At 38.6% G+C, this 17,711-nt stretch overlaps 1 protein-coding gene across 1 annotated transcript in view; it reads left to right on the forward strand.

Moving 5' to 3' along the window:
• The first annotated feature begins 713 nt into the window (after nt 1–713).
• Nucleotides 714–17,711, forward strand: part of ETNK1 (ethanolamine kinase 1) — a 29,685-nt gene continuing 12,687 nt past the window's right edge. Inside the window, exons 1-4 of the mRNA XM_056512722.1 lie at nt 714–1,461; nt 10,436–10,695; nt 11,329–11,469; nt 12,119–12,261. Coding sequence (XP_056368697.1) covers nt 1,306–1,461; nt 10,436–10,695; nt 11,329–11,469; nt 12,119–12,261 — 700 coding nt within the window. The 5' untranslated portion in view covers nt 714–1,305. The remainder of the gene's footprint in view (nt 1,462–10,435; nt 10,696–11,328; nt 11,470–12,118; nt 12,262–17,711) is intronic.

The following is a 17,711-nucleotide window of genomic DNA, read 5'->3' on the forward strand; positions in this document are numbered from 1 at the left end:
CTGGTAGAGTGATATCATACCTCTATGTTAATATTGACTTATAGGGCTAAACAGTATATGAAGGGGAATGTGTTAAAAGAAATCTGTTCTTCAAAGGATTTAAATTTCAAAATATCCTTACTTTCAAAGAAGAAAAAGGGAAACGGGCTATTGGAAGAAATGGGTGTAATATTATGTCATTTGAAATTTGATTCAGACCCCGATACTCTTTCCCCTTTAATGCTTGATAGAAAAATCTTATTAATGTAGAATAACATACTTACACTAATAAAATAAACCCATAAACATTAAATTTTAATTTAAAATACAGCAGAAAGAAAATTTGTTTATTGAGCTCTCACAGACAGATTCCTGGTTCTGAAGATTTTAAATACTTGGTCCAAATCAAACTTTAGACGGATAAGAGTACTCAGATTAAAGATCCCCTGACCTGGCTCTGTTTTAGAGTAACAGCTCTTCAGCGGAGAGCCCGACCATTACTCTGTTTACATAGTTTTTGTGTCTTCATCTAACTCAATTCAGTTATTTTTACAGAAGAACTTCTTGTTCAGTGTTTCCTACGTGGGAAGATCATAGAACGTGAAAGGAGGCAGGTACTCGTAGGACTATCAGCGGGAGCATCGAAATATTTCTAAAAAATATGGGATTTTTTTTTTTCTTCTGGTTGGTACAAACTGTGGCGTAGTGTGTATTTTTTTTTTTTTTTTCCCGCCGCAAATAACTTCAAGGCAACAAGATTTCCAGCATAAAATAAGTGAGAAGAAAAAACGAGGGGATGTAACTGCTGCGTGGAAGGAGCGGATCAAGGTGCTGAGCAGGTGCGCGCCCCGCAGGGGAGGGCAAACAAAAGGGAAGACGCGGTGAGGGGTTCGAAAGCCGGGACGCAACTGAAAGACAAGAAAATCAAGGGCAGCAGATAACTCCAAGCCCGGTGAGGATCAGCTGCCGGCCCCGCATTCCTGCGCGCCCGCTCTCCCTCACCAGCCCCGGACACGTTTAGTTAAACCCCTCCCCGGCCGCGGGTCCGGCGCGGGCAGCGGGACGCCGAGGGGACGGCGGGGGGAAGGCGGATGCTGGAAGGGGCAGGCAGGTGAGGAGAGCGGGAGGGGGGCGGAGGGCAGGGCTCTGCCCGGCTCCGCCCGCTCTCCCAAGCTGCTCCGCGTAGCAGCCGGGGGAGGTGGAGCCGCTTTATCGGTAGCCGAAGTGGAAATTTCCCCGTCAGTTGCCGGCTCCGCCGCGAAGGGAACGCCAGCGGCAGCTGCCTGCTCTCGTCTCCCCGTGTCGCGCCGCTTGCTGCCCGCTGTCATGTCCAACTACATCCACGTCCCGCCTGGCTCGCCGGAGGTGCCCAAGCTGGACATCACCGTCAGCGAGCGGGAGGGGCCCGGGTATCGCCAGGGCGCTCTGCAGTTGCTGCGTCGGCTGCGCCCGCACTGGAGACCTGAGGAGGTGACGCTGCAGGTACGGCGGGGTCCGCGCCCGGGCTCGCGCGGGGGATGCGGCAGCCCGGGCGCGGGGAGGGAGGGGAAGAGCGGGGAGGAAGGAGGGAGGGCGGGCGGCCATTGTGTGGGGGAGCTGCCGCCTTGTTTCTCGCCCTCCCTCCCTCCTTCCCCCGCTCTCCGCCGCAGCCCCCTGCGCGGAGCCCCATTTGCTAGGCGGCCCGGCGGCGGGGCGGGGCGGCGCGGCAGCATCCCCGGCTCCCTCCTTCCCTCCCTCCTTCCTTCCCACCGCCCGCGTTCGTCCTCCTCCCACGCCCTCCCCGCTGGAACTCGGCTGCCCGCGTTAGCAGCAGGGAGAGCTCGAGAGCCGGGGGCGAGGGAAGGAAGAGGAGGTGTTCCTGAGCGTCACCCTCGCCGTGTCGCTGCTGGCTGGGGCGTGTCTGTAAGCCGGGGGCAGAGCAAGGGACAGGCCATCGGAGGAGGGCGTTTCGCCGGGCTGCCCGTCTGGGGCGCTCCCACGGGCCGTGGAGCCCTTGTCGGGTGCTTCCTGTAATAGCAAATGTAATAAATGTCTGTCTTGTATTCGCAGCCGGGCTGGGGTTGAGGCTGGCGGTGTCGGTACGCGCCAGCCCCGGTAACGCCCTTGCTCGCTGCTCCTGGCGCAAGTACCGCTGCTCGCTCTGGTGTTTTCTAGGTGAGCAGTCATTTGTACTTATGACGAGTCATCTGCCGGAGGATTGGCTGCTTTTGTCCTTCTAGAATATACTTAACATGGCCCCCTGGACTTAAAAACTCTTTAGCCAATTTGCCTGGCTAAAATAGCAGTTCAGCCTGTGGTTAGTTGAGCATTTTGTTATATGCTCAACTGTGTTATTCAGCAGTTGTTGTTACGTGGAGGTGTCTTATTTCAATGAAGTTCCTCTTCAGAGAGCTGCTGGACTAACTTATTCAGCAGAATGTTTTTCTTTCTTTAATTCAGCATTGTTGGAAACATTATCCTGTTAAGGAAGGATGACTATTCTTTGGGAAGAGTTGTAGTAGGTTTAAGAGAAAAAAATGTTGCTTCCTTCTGCCACTCCTTTTGCAAGAAGCAACAGAATGAAAAACATCAGTGCCATTGGTGTGGAACAGGGACATTTTTGACTGGTCACACAGAAGTGAAGTAGGAGATTACTGTCTGTGGTTAGAGGTTTCTGTCTAAAAAATCTCTTGAGTTTAGTTTTAAACAAATTACTTTAAGAACACAACTTTTCAGCTTGGTATTTTCCTTTTAAACAGTGGAAGAATATTCTATTCACAAAGCTCTTCAAATGGTCTTTTATTTTTAACTCTGTAGCTTGTGTTTAAGCTGCTGTAAGTGTGTAACAAGCAGGAATACATGTGGCTTGAAACAGGTTCCAGCAGCAGTGATGGCAATACATCCTGTTACAGATTCATGTTGTTCATGCATCGAATACAGAAAGGTGCTGAAATGGAAGGTGGCTTGTTTTGTGAAGACCAAGGAGTGAACAGCAGGATACCCTGGAGTCCTCCCTTTAGATGTGGAAAATATGCCTGACTAATCTGAAACAGCAAAATGGACAAAGGACAGTGATAGGTTTAATGAACTGCTGATTCCTCTGGTGAACTCTGCCGTTTGCTACCTTTGCACTTGGTAATTCTTGGGTCAGAACAATTAGTAATAAGTTGAATAATCCAGAGTTTGATTTGAAAAAGTTAATTAACTTCTCTTGTAAAAATTTACTGTTGTATAATAATTTATTTAGTCAGCTAAACAGTTTTGAAACTGTAGTTAGTATATGTTAATGTTTAATCCTCACTTTCACTAAGATTTATAAGTACCTCAAATCAGGAATCTATTTTTAGATTTTATTTTTTACACCATAGCATAAAACACAAATGTAGGATGGAAGATAAAAATAATTAAAATCTTCAGTGCTTATTTTATTCTTTTATTGCATTATTTATCAGATAGGCTACAACATCAGAAGCATTACCCAATACTTTTTGAAATGGAAGCAGATATCTCATTTATATCAAGCTATATGTGAATTTTGTCCTTACAGGGAAGTACAAATGTTTGAGTTATTCTACACTGCTAGGGAGAAATAGGATTTTCCGTCTAAATGTTCATCTTCATGTATTTTGTGCAGTTGTCAGTCGAAAAGATGCTAGGAACTGTATAGAATTGAGTGCTTGGTTTTCTAACTCCTGAATTTTTGAGGTTTGCTTTCTCTGTTTTTTGCAGTAGTCATTTTTGAATCTGGAATGGTTGTTTTCTTAGTAATAGCAATGTTGAGTAGTTCTGGTTGGAAGGCATCTTTGGAGGTCTCTCTCCCCCAAACTTCTGCTGAAAAACTCACTGCTTGCTAAATTCAGAAATTTGATGTTATGAACATGAGAAAAAGGTTTTTAAAATTTCATTCGAAATTCTAACTCAAAACAGGACTTCTGAGTTTTGTAAGCTGCCTGAATTTTGACAGTGGGCATTCCAATTTTTATATTTTGCGTGATTCTTGATGAAATATAAAAGCATAATTGTTTTAACTCTTTACTCTTTTAAAAAGGTTGTATTACCCTTCCTAATGTAAGAACATACTCACAGATTGTATTTTGTTGCCCACCTTATGAATTCCTTATTTTTTCTCTTTCTTGGCAATTCAAGCAAGATCAATGTTTGCTTACAGTATGGGAAAATTAGTTATCACTTCAGCAGTGCTGATTCAGGATTCTTTTATCCCACGACCTGTCCACCTCTTGTAAGTCTGGTGGCAAAGAAAGATTCAGTAGGATAATACACAATTTCTTCTCTGCAGTGTAATATTACAGCCCAGGAAAAACCATCAGCATTTCTTACCATTCCAAAGTAGTATTTAGGATTCTGAATAAAGGCTGCCTGTTTTTATTGGTGAAAAGGCTTAATGCTAATAATATTAATTTATACCATTGTTTGAGTAGACCAGAATGATATATATGTGAAAAAATTTGCTGAAGAATCATTCAAAGATCTAAAATAATGAAAATGCTAGGCTGACAAACACGGTTCCTGTCCTGGATGAAATCTGAGGAGAGGTGGAAAGAATCTGTTTTGCAAAGGAGATTAAATTTTTCGTAGAGTCACACATAACACCCCTTTGCAAATCCTGCAAACAACTATCATCTCCAAGTAAGTTGGATTAATTTGCTTTTTTAATTCTCTGAAATAATTTGGCCTTGCTTGTTTTCTGGTGCTGTGGGGTTTTTTTTTTTGCTTTTTTGTTTTGTTTTGTTTTTTTCCCCCTGAGATTTACATGTCTTCGCACTTACCAACACTTTGCATGATTTTACTACTGCAACACTTTATAATTTGAAAAGATTTGTTCCTGTAGCTATGGAATGTGAATGGGATGGACTCAAGCTTATGAAAAATGTTACTTTCACCAGTGAAACCACCACCCGGCTACTTTTATGTTTACCAGATTAGCTTTTGTCCTTGTTTCTTTGATTTTTTTTTTTTATCCTGACTTGCACTCAGTAGCTTTTCTTAGGCAGTATTTTCTGGCTGCTGATCTAATTTATATGCTTGTGTTGATCTTGATATTCTTTTTATAACAAACTGTAATTTGGTTCAGTGTTCCAAACTTGTTGGAATATTTTTTTGTTTATTTAAACACACTGAGTGTGGGTTTAAAAGCATTGAAATAATTGAAAGCCTTAGTTTGTGGGAAACAAAGTGAACTAACTTTATTTTGTATCTGAGTGCTGTAACATTTTTCAAGCGAGATGTTTATTGCTCTGGTGGTTTTGGCGCATCAGCAGTTGGGAAAGCAGTTGCCACGTAAAGAGGAAGGACTGAATCCACAGAGAAATGCTGATACCTCCAAATGGAGAAGTGAGGAAAAGAGTAAGAAAAGTGAGAGCTGCAGAACGGGCTGCATTACTGATGTTTTGTGGAAAAACTGTAACTTGAGGTGTGCCTTGAAAGCAGGGTCACAGTAAGTGGGAAATGTCAGCAGGTATTGGATGTCTTTGGAGGTGGGTTGGTTTCTCCAGTCTTTTTCCATTTCTGATGGAGCTCAGTCCCCTGTTTCTAAAGCTTGTTGTGGTGTCTGTGTGGGGCAAAAACTGTAGTGGTGTTTTATTTAAGTGATATGCCCATATGTGCCTGATGTAATTAAGCTGGGCATGATAGAGGTGTGTTTATTGGTGACTGGGGTTCAGATTACAGAGAATCAATATTTGTTTAGGCACAGCTTGGATGAGTTCATGTAAAGGCATATAATTTATCCTACAGGCTTGGAAGAAATAATCCAAGACAGTTTTATTTGTGTCCCTCTGCCCCTCCTTCTCCAGCCCCTAGGCAATTCATGTCAAACTCTTCCAGGGAGAGGAACAGCAAATTAATTATTTGATTTAGAATAAAATTTTAGGCTCCTTTCCTGTTAGCTTCTTTAAAAAAAATTTATTATTATTATTTGAAAATCTGTAGCTGTTTTAATCAGAATCACAGAATTTGTAAAGCAAATTCATCACTTTTATAACAAGAGTTAACTGTTTACCTGATCCTGACTGTTTTCAGGTAGAAGAATATTCTTCAGAAACAAGGTGAAAAATAAGTAACTTTTATTTTTTTTTCTGGCATTAAAAAAACCCACAAAAACAACAAAAAGAACCTACCAAAAACTTTCACATGTTATCATGCATTTCAATCAAAACCAGCCCTCAACCCAAAACTGTACAAAACAAAACCCACACACACCTTGAAGCTGAAGTGTTAACGGTTTGGTAGCCCAAAAAAATCCATGTAAAAGTTGTACCAGCACTATCTTTGCTCCAAGCATTGTTTTCTCCATGCTGCTGTCATGCAGAACACCCCAAGAGTTCAGAAGAAACTGCTAGTTCAGTCTCTCGCCAAACTTAGCAGAGAACAGTGCTGTAAAATTGTTTGTCTTATTTTTAACACCAAATGATCTTGCTCCTGATCATCTGACCACCTAAATCATGCAGACAGTGACTTTCACCTGCTGAGTGTAATGAACTTGAGGATATGGCTCCAGAGCTTGGAGACCTTTGAATGAGGTTCCTTGTAAGCCCTGCTGATCATGTGAGAATTTACCCAAGGCATTTTCCAGTAGTTGTACTTTGTCCTTCTTTTATGAATAGCTACAGAAAGAGAGCTACAATGGCTGCAGAGAGAGAAATAACTAGGCTTGTTTCAAGAAAGAAGGTTCTTGATCTCTATACCTGTGGATGTGTCTGTGTAGACTATACTTTTCCAGAAAAAAGATCAACTTAACGTTTACAATATAAAGTTGAAGTTTTGGTGAGCATTAAAGAAGCATGTTATTAAGTCTGTTCTTTTCTGGAGATCTCAAAGTCAGTCTGGGGTTCAGTAGCAGAATCTGGGGTATTCCTACTTATTTATGCTGTGACTTCACACCACTGTTGTGTTTTTATGACACTACAGTACTGTTTCCTGCATGCTCCACCTATGGATGTAATAACTCAGTTTAGAAGGGAAAAATTGACTCTTCTGAGTCATAAGTACTTTCTACTTTGCCCTATGACACTTTTATTTTTGTCTGTTCATTCTTGCTACATGTGATTGCAATTTTGTGCTCATTCTTCTCATTCCTTTGAACACTTGGAACAATAGCATTAGGTAGAAGTTTTTCATGAAGCACCTGTTTATTAGATGGGAGCATATGCATCATATGCCCTTTCCAGGAACCTAATAGCCTAATAACAGTGCTTTTATGGTAAACTGTCTCAAAGATGCATCATGTCTTGGTTAAAGTTGGTCTTGCTGGGCTCCCTTGGCCTGTCATGTTTGTACCATGTGCTACTCTCTGATTCTTGAGTAACTTAGGCTCATTTGTAGCTTTCTCACCTTAAATCTGCATTTCATTAAACAGTTTCTTTTTTTCTATGAAGCCTTGGATTCAAGCTGGATCTGATTGTGCACAGTATAAAGATAATTTCCAGAAGTGTTTCTGAATTTAGTTTTACCTTTGTATTACCACATCTGAAAGTATGTATTAAACTGTGATAAGCACATATCACAGTAATTAGCCTTCTGTGGATTACAGTAGTGTCAGGATCTTGCTGCTGGAGTACTTTTGTGTTGCACTGTGTTCTTAACTTCTGCCTCTAATTTTTTCTAATTTATTCACAGAATTTTGTATTTTCATTGCATTCCATAGATTCTTCTATCATCTTCTGCATGGCCTTGATAGTTTACTGATTATCTGATCCGCATAATCAGAGTCTGTTCTCTGCTTTTGATGCTCAACTGATGCTTTTCCTATAGAACTGTTTTGCTCTACTTCATTTCAGGTTATGTTTTGGGCAAGGCCTTCTAAGCTGATTCTTTAAATGATAAAGACATTTTGAATAAAAGAATAAAGTGACTATTATGTTCTTTTACTGGTGGTAGTAAACACTAGATGTTTTCTTAGGATGGAATATGGAAATTGTCTACTTTGAATAATGTTATTAGAAAAGTAAGTGAACCCTTCTGCCTTTTTAAGAAGCAAGAGCTAAAATGCTCCTGGGTGTAAATAATTACTTGTAGCAGCACATTACAAATAGATGCTAATAAGCAGAGTTCCTAAATTAACAGTTGAGGGAATCCAATTTCCTTGTTGCAGATTTCTTTTTATTAGTGCTAATGAAACTTATTTTAAGGGGATAATAGACCTATGACAGAAGGTGTAATGTGCCCAGCAGTGTCTGAATAACAGTATAACTTGAATTCTTAGTGTTTCTTTGCATCATCAGCACTATTAACATTTTTTGGTAGTATTACTATCTCTTATCACCTTAGAGATGTCTTTTTCATAGTACATTTTTTAATTTTAAACTACATTTTTGAAGTTACTTGAGTGTGGCAGACAAGATACTTTTAAACTTGAACAGCTCAACAGGAATCACTTCTGCAAAGTGCTCTTCATATGTACTTAACAAATTAATTCTGAGTTTATGATAAAAGGTATAAGAATCAGTACTTGTATGTTGATTTGCCATCTTTAAGTGCCTGTGTCCTGTTCTTGGCTCCCCAGTAGAAGGAAGACACATGCTCATTGGAGAAAGTCCAACAGTTTCATGAAGGTTACAGAGGGACCTGGGATCTTTCATATTTGGCCTGGAAAAAAAGGAGACTTGCAGGGATGATATTACATGTATAAATACCTGGTGAGGGGGAATTGAAGAGATGTTTAGACTTGTCTCAGTGCCCAGTGACAGACAAGGCAATGGGCAAAAAAAATAAAACTTGTGAAATTTTATCTCAACAGGAGAAAATGCTTTTTTACCTTGAGGGTGGTCAAACATTGGAGCATACTGCCAGACAAGTGATAAAGTCTCCAGAATTCCTGGAGATTTCCCTGGGCAGTCCTAGGCAGCTGGCTCTAGTTGGTCCTGCTTGATCAGGGAGGTTTAACTGCATCACAGGATTTCCCTTCCTCACCTGAACAGTTCTGTCACCACACACTTATGACTGGGAAGGTTATGAATGGATGCATTTATAGTATAAGGGTGTAATTTGTGATTTACAAGCATTTTGAAATGCATTTAAGTGCTGCCTGTTCAAAAACATGAAATACTGCTCAGTATTTCATGGTGCTAAATTAAACTAGTTTTCTTAGTTGCAGTGCTTAACATTGTAGCAGTTACTGTGAAGACTATTCAAGATTCTTTATTATTCATCTTGAGTTATTAAAGTAATAGCTAATATGTGCCCATAAATTGTAAAGCCTTAATTTTGTGTCAAAGAGGCCTTATAAGCAGCGTTATTTGAATTTATGGTTACCATGTCTAAATGAAAGTTATGTAATTTTCTCTACCTATTGTTCAAGATTGAGTGTAACTGTTCAAGAAAATAGGGTACCTTTGTATCTTCTGTGTCTTTCCTCAGGAGCTTGAGCTATTTCTTCTGATTTGTGATGACAACTGGAACTTCCCCCTTCTTTTCTGCATTTATTGATGAATCTGTTGACCTCATCAAATCAGGGGTGTTGGGGAAAGTGAGGCATATGAGCTAAAACACATCTACTGTAAATGTCTCATCTTTTCCTAAACAGGGAGACTTGATCTAACTTCAGATTTTCTTTTTCTTTAGTAATTAAAAGAATTTGCGCCTAATTATCAATTTTTCGAAACCCCTGGGATTTGGAAATGATCTGTCACTTGTGTTTGAGTGATGCTACTTTTCAAAATAAATGCTGTATCATAAAGGGAGAGGGGGAATAGAAGTCAAACTTTCTGAATTGTGTTTTACTGTTTTATAAAACAAACAAAAAAAAGCCCAAAACACCTCCAACCCATAGCAAAACCCCACCTGGACCCAAACTGTCCAAGGTTCTAAAGAATTATGATGCTTGTAGATATGTTTCTTGTTGTTGATGTGTGTTTTTAGCAAAAACACTTTTTCATTAATTATTATGGCTCAGAATAATGTCTGACACATAACAGCTCACTGCATTTGTCAGTATTTTTGTTCTGGGCCTGACTTAGGGCTTGAGGCAGAAGTCATATCAAAGGGTGCGTGACTGGGCATGAGCAAATAAGGAAATCAAATCATTGTTGTTGAACTCTTGGTATCCTGATTCTGATAAATAGGTTTCTCTTTTTCTTCAGCTGACTTTCTGACCCCATTGCTATTAAGAATTAAAAAGTGTTTGTTAATCAACTTGAAGCAGCTTTTTGCTGCTTGCTTGTTTTATTGTGAGGATCTTTTGTAGGAGGGTTTATTCTTTTTGAATTAAGAATGAGGGTTTTGAGGGCACAGAGTAGAAGAAGGACATGACTGCAAATGCAAACCCCTCCTCCCTCCCTCCCCCCCCCCCATTCATATTCAAGTATTTTCTTCATGATATTGCTCTGTTTTAAAGATTTATCTTCTCAATGCTCAACGTAGTAAACATTTGTTTTAGGAACTGAAGGATGACTCAGCATTCTCTTCCTTCTTGTTGAAGATGCAAAGTTGAGTTGTTTATTGCATTATTTTTGCTTTTCAGCTGTTCACCGATGGAATCACCAATAAATTAATTGGCTGCTACATGGGTGACATAACAGATGATGTGGTTCTAGTTCGGATCTATGGGAACAAGACTGAGCTGCTGGTGGATCGGGATGAGGAGGTGAAGAGTTTCCGTGTGTTGCAGGCCCATGGCTGTGCACCCCAGCTCTACTGCACCTTTAACAATGGCCTGTGCTATGAGTTCATGCAGGGAGAAGCCCTGGATCCAGAGCATGTGTGCAATCCAGACATTTTCAGGTAAGCTTTTAAAAATTTATTTTTTTAAAATCTCATAATTTCGGTGTGCATTTATGAAGTTCTGCCTGGTCTAAAGGACTTTTTGAGTTGAATTTGAGCAGGAAATATGTATTTCTGTAAGCCTGTGCTAATGAGCTGTAGTCATTAAAGGTCTGCTTAGTGTATTTAACACTTGCACATCACCATTGCAGAGGTCATTGAGTTGCAGAGGACTGGACTTGGTTAAAGTACTTCCAACTGTTTCTAAGACATTACTTTTGTGAATAGATACCAGAAAGTTCCATTGAGAAATTATTTTTTTAAACTGTTAGCAGTGAACAGAAAGTGCTGATGTCTTAAGATTTTGTGTGCACTAAAATATATTTGCCTAAAAATAGCAGCTAATTTAAATCAATACTTTGAAAAATAAGCAAGAGTAGCCTGTAAATGCAGGTGAAATTTGTCTGCTGTAACTGAACTCCAGTCTGTCCCTCTTCCCTTCCCACAGGTAATGACCCTAATGAACTTCTGAGTCTTGAAATGTGCTACCTATGGCTCTGCTGCTCTTGTTTAAACCCTCTTTGAATTCCTGAGCTGTATTTTTTAGAATTTTTCAGTTAAATAAAACATTAATTTAATTTTAATTTTTTTTAGACTCATAGCTAGACAACTTGCTAAAATCCATACTATTCATGCACACAATGGATGGATCCCTAAATCCAATTTGTGGCTGAAAATGGGGAAATACTTCTCTCTCATACCCACAGAATTTGCAGATGAGGAAGTAAATAAAAGGTGGGTGTGTCATCATGTTCTTTTCAGACTTTGCATCACTCAGAAAGCAGACTCCAGCTTAAAAATATTCTTAATGTGGCTTTGAAATCATGGAGACCCTTCTTGCTGCATTGTAATTAAAGAATGCTCTAGCAAAGTGGTTTTACTTTTACAGCATCAAATTATTAAAAAAACTGAGAGAACATGAATAGGTAACTGAAAATGTAGAGGACAAAATGGCTGTCTAAGTGTGTACTGTGACTAGACTTAAAATTAGTGTTTTCCTCAGTATAAATACAAATAGTACCTAATACCATTGTGTATTCTTCTTGGAGGAAGTACTGTAATGTGAACGAAATTCATGTGATAATTCTTTTAATCTTTGCACCTTTAAAATGTGTGGGAGTGTATTCATGTTCTACTCCTGATTTTTGGACTAATGTGTTTACAGCACAGATAACATTCAGAAAATTGTTTTCTGAGGAGGACAGGGAAATGATTGTTATAACTTGACTGCTGTTGTGCCTTGGGAAAGAATGCCCTGGTTTGGGAGAGGGTCTGTTGAACTATTTTGCAGGAAGAATGTAGAGAAAAATACTTCATTACAAATGCTTGATATGGAATACAGAGGAAAGGAAACATTAACTTTTATTTCCTTATACCTGAAAAGGTTCTTAAGTGATATTCCAAGTCCTCAAGTTCTTCAGGAAGAGATGGCCTGGATGAAGGAAAGACTGTCAAATTTAGGATCACCAGTGGTGCTCTGTCACAACGACCTGTTGTGTAAGAATATTATTTACAACAAGAAAAGAGGTGGGTGTTGAACTAAACAGTGAGTAGTGACTGGCTTTATCTGTGCTGTAATTGCAAGTGCTGCATCAGTGGTATTGTTTTATTCACTTGTTGAGGTGAACTTAGTTTGAGCTTTTAAGACACAGTGTAATGGTAGAGATACCTGTGCAAATACTAAGTTGCTTAATTAGGTAATTCTCATCTGTATGCTACTGTACAGAGGAATAAAATCAGTGTGCCTTGCTTTTCTTTAATGAACTTATGAATTTGTTAATCCCCAGTTTTGCCTGTATGCCTGGGCTTCAAAGTATGTAACTGAATGTTAATTGTATTCTGGTTGTATAAAGCTTTTAGGAAGAAAAGAAAATAATTCAAATATAGAAAATAACATGAAAATTGTCTCCTGCAATGTTTTGTCCTGGTATGAAATATCCTAAATGATATTAACTACTACATTCAATTTGTTTTCTGCCTGAGGTACACAGATATCTTAAAAGATTTATTTGGCAAATACATGCTTTGTTTAAACAGTTGTAGGCAGCACACATCGTGGCAAATATGAATTACTTTTATGTTTCTGTTACCGTACATTTAACTTATAGTTCATGTTATTACATGAACTTTATCTGTTAAAGCTTCCATATAAACCTACAGCTTATTGATTTTAGTGGTTTGTGATTCAGTTACTAAGTGCGTCAACCAGGTATGAAAACAAAGAAGGCAAATTTTTGATACTAATATGACCATTGTGCATTAAAAATACACAATTTTCCTCCCATTGCGAATATCTGAGCTCAGCTAAATGTGACTAATCAGATTAGAAGGTTTCCTTTTGAAATAAGGATGACGCATTCCTTCTAGTAGCTGCATATTTTTGTACCAGTTGAGTAAGATTGTTGGTATCTAAGTTAATGGCCTTAACTTCTAAAGAAAAAGAATAACAAAACCAAGCTGGTGCTGGTTCTAGTATGAAAATTGGCTGTATGTGCTAATGTATTTCTGCATCCTGTGTGAATTCTGCATCACTATGTGAATTGAGGAAATAAACTCTTTTGGTGATTTGTATACATGTTTCCCTCTGAGTAATATCACCTCTGAAGGGAATTGCTAGTACTTTTAGTTACATATGCCTATATGTGCATATGCATCCTAACAATGCTATTAACATAAATTTTAAATTCTGTTAGTTCGGTACCAAGCTTGAGTTTTTTTTTTTTTTTTTACTGAGTTTTCAATAATGGACTATAGTTCTGTTGAAAAAGAGAAAGGGGAAAGCATGAAAGGTGTAAGACCAGATTTGTGGTCTTGCACACTTGGTGTTGTGATATTGTACTACCAAACATAAATCTCTTTTCACCATGTGGGTTTTTTTAGTGCTGAAATTACCTTGAGTTTTAGCATTCCATAGCAGACCCACTGTGGTAATTTTTGTAGTCACTTTTCTTAGTAGAACCATGCAGCAAAGAGAAAAAAATCTGAGGAATTCCTTTAAAAGCATCAGTGTTATGGTCAATAGGCTTGAAGCTCCTAATTGAAAAGCAAATGCTATGTGCTTTTCTTTTTGTAAACAGAATGGAGGAAAAAAACAATGGTAGTGCATCAATTGTGAGCAATCCTACCAGTAACAAGAGTGTGAATGTTTAGAGTTCAGGTGGCTGGGTGGGGAGGAAGAAGGTGTGTAAAGTACTTAGGCTTCAAGCAAGCTGTAAACAGCTGAGGGAAACCACTTGGAAATATGAAGTAAATATATTATTATACTTATGTTTGAATAGTGTATATGTACTGTGTTGTAAAATTTGTGCAATTTGGGTACAGCAGGGACAATTTTCATGGTAACCAAACCTCAATGCCATCTGTGGAAAAGGATGGTTGTCATTTGAATGCTGTTTTTTGTAGCACACTTTACAGAGCATGAACAGGAAGCTCAGCTTTAACTGGAAAGAAACATTATATAACTAGAATTGTGTTTAGCCAAGCAAAAGCTTTTCTTAGTATAAAGATAATTTTGCAAGACCACAAAATATAATATTTTAAGGATAAGCTTCACAAGGAATGGCTTCACATTATCTGAAGGTAGTTAACAGCTTTGGTGAATGCAATACTCTGATTAAATTCACTCTTCCATCTAGAAAAGCTTCTATGTATCCAAAAGACCTTGGTGACACTAAACTAAGAACAAGGGAGAATTGAATTTTCTAGATTACCTACCTTATTTTTTTCCTTATTCCTCAGTAAAATTTGTGGAAAACTGGTAGTATTGTCTGGGTTTTCAGAAGCTGGCACAAAGAAAGCCAAATTTATTTGTTGTAGTAATACTGTGTTTGTCATTTTGTGCTTAATTTGCACGTTTACTAGTTAGTGTTGGAGGGGGGGATGGGATATGTGGATGTGTGTTTAAGCTACAGACTCTCAGGACATATTAGAACTTGTGTCAAATGAAGTATGAATAATTATGGCTTAGACTTGTGCTTTGCATTAAATTCACATTATGTTCTCAGACCTGAAAGAAAAGTCATAGTCATGCCACATACTGCTTTTAAGAAAAATCAGTCTCTTGTCCTTATTTATGAGCCTGGAAGAGCGTGTTGAGTGTTAACTTCATTTAATGGAGTTTCACTCATCTGATTTGAATTTGCTCCTGCTGTGGCTGAGGGAGCTCTGCCTCTTGCTGTTTTGTTAATGTCCATTCTCAGTTACTCAGGATATGAAAATCTGCAAGTGTTGCTTTACATAACTTAAAATTATCGCTGTCATCTACCCTTTGAAAATATAGTTCAGCACTTCATGTTGCTTTTCATTGCAGTTTTGATATCAAGAATACTCAAGATACGTTTGAAGCTTGATACTGCTTATTTATAGAGCTTGTGTTCTGATGTTCTTCAATTTGTTTGGTTTTTGTGTTTTTTGGGGTTTTTTTTTCCAGTGTGACCTGGGCATTTCCAAAAATACCTGATATTTTAAGAGTATTCAAATACTTGCTATTCAACAAGATCAAGTATCAAGATTTTTTTTTTCTGTTTCTATGTGTGCACTTTTTGCATATATGAAAATCAGTTGGCAGGGAGCTGTGTGTAGGTAGATGGATAATTTTGTTCTGTTTATTCCCTCTGCCTACCCAATGTTTTCTATGATCTTTAGTAGGAGTCTGTGGGTGCTTAGTACTTCTGAAGACTGAGGCCTTTTTTTTAGGCTTCTGGTTTTGATCTATAAACCTGTTTTGTTTTGTAGAGCTTTTTTGGGTATTTATATCTAAAATTATCCTTTGGGTGCATGATCTCTTTGTGAATTTTCAAGTATGTTCTTAGCACAGATCATTGTCTCTGAAAGTTTTCTGGGGGCTCAGTGGCTCACCTGATGAGCAGGATGGGACAGAATTCAGGATACATCATTCAGCTGTGGTAACTAAAGCCAAGACATGAATAGGGGAACTGCTTTCCCTATTAAACCATTAAAAAGGAAAAGCAGCTAGAAGGAGAGGTGTCTTCACCCTCCTGTCAAAATCCTGAGGAGATCTAGCAGATGCTGTGTTGATTACTACTTGATCTATTTAAAAGTAGATTTCTGGGATATGGAACACAGTGAATTCCATTCTGTATTTTTCTGTGGTTTTTGAGGAGTGTGTTGCATGTTGTCTGCCCTAGGAAATGCCTGGGAAAAAGAAATGCATTTCAACTTGAAATATTCCACACTCCTGGCGTGTCTATTCCTGTCAATAGCAGTAGCTTCCCTAGAGAAATGGCAGAGCTTGTTTTGAAATTTTCTCATTTCAATGAAGTTCAAATACACTTAGACCAGTGTCTCTTGTTGATCTGCCTGCTCTCAGGGATATTGATGGGATGTACAATTTGTGGATACCTTTTAGAAACCTTGAAGCAGCAGCTACCTGCTAAACCAGTAATGTAAGCCATAGCTTTTAGAAGTGGCTTTCTCATATGAGCTGCAGTAAATCTTAATACACAATGATTATTTAAACAATGACTGCGAACTTTCTCCTGCTTTTTCTGAAGCAGGATAGATGTATGTATGTCTACATATAAGGACCTATATGTTGCACATTTTTGAAGAAGCAAACTTCTGTTTTCGTTTTCTTTCAGTTCCACAGAAAGAACTGTGCATCTTTTATTTTGAGCTTTTGTGCAGAAATTAACTTAAAAGGTTAAGTTTCACAGTAGTATGAGTCTGAAATGGTTTAGTATAAATGCAAAGTTTTTTTGCTTTGAACTTTGGTCTTAGCAAGTGGGAGGTTGCCGAGTTTTCTCCATCTGGTACCCAAGTGCTGGGTATGCCCTTGTTCCTTCTTTGTGAGGACAGTGCCTAGTAACAGCCCCACCCATAGCTTGTTATCTTTAATTTCTGCTTGCATGTGAAATTCTTTATATCTGGAAGTACGTCTTTAAAAAGTTACTAAAACAAAGCTGTAATTAAAAATTCATGATGATACATAGGGATGTTCTAGGTAAAATCCGCACATGAAAAATTTTAAAGTATTTATGTGCGTATTTTACTAGCAGACTTTTACCTACTGTGTTTGGATTTTATGTGAGGAAGGAAGAAATAAAACTTCTCTTAATACAAGCAATATTAAATGTTTGAGGGGCAGAAGGGGTTCAGGAGATCAGTTGTCTAGCCAGGACTGGAATTCGAACTGGCTTGTAACTTTGGAGGTGTCTGTTTTGAAAAGCAGCACTGGAGAGCTGGTAGGAAGAGCAAGCCTGTGACTCTGTCAGGCAATATCAGTAGTTCATCTGTGACAATAAGATCTTGCCTGCAGCTGCTGCAAGATTTGTTCAAAGCTCTAGAGAACTTCAATTTTTCCACTGCCAACAGAATTTCCTGGAAGGAGCTTGCCACTTTGCAGGGTTGTTTTGGTTTATAGAACCTAAAAGTTTTAACATCATAACCTTGGTAAGTGAGCCTCTGTTTTAGTGGAAGTAAGGGTAAACTCAGACCTGGAAGATTTGTGACTATGTGATTATATTTGTGTTGTAGAATTTAATTTCCATTTTAAGTGTTTAGACAAAAAGATATCCATCTGGAAAACATAATTGTGTTAGTAGTTCAAAAATGGAAGATAAACTGCATTGAAAAGAACACTTCTAACAAACTTCTGTGCTTAGTTGGTCAGGACATTGGTAAAACTGTTTTATTTGGGATGTACAGTATTCCTAAATCTTGAGGCCGTGTAGTAGACACATAAAATCCTTAGTCTAGGAAATGCGTAATGTACTTAATTTTAACATTGTTCTTGATTTTCTTTTTAGCCTGGAGTTTTAAGTCATGCTAAAAGATTTTTCACTGGAATGACTGTTTTTGTTAATTTAATAATGCAGGTAGTAATAAAAGAAAAGTATAGAGAGTGCAATGGTGACAGATATTTCAGTGTAGCTGTGAGAATGTAACGTTTTACTTTTTAATGTTCTAATGCAAACCCATCTTATGTTAAGATTCATTGAAGCATTTCATTGCTCAAT

This window comes from Oenanthe melanoleuca, chromosome 1A, assembly GCF_029582105.1.
Source record: "Oenanthe melanoleuca isolate GR-GAL-2019-014 chromosome 1A, OMel1.0, whole genome shotgun sequence".
Taxonomy (NCBI): Eukaryota; Metazoa; Chordata; class Aves; order Passeriformes; family Muscicapidae; genus Oenanthe; species Oenanthe melanoleuca.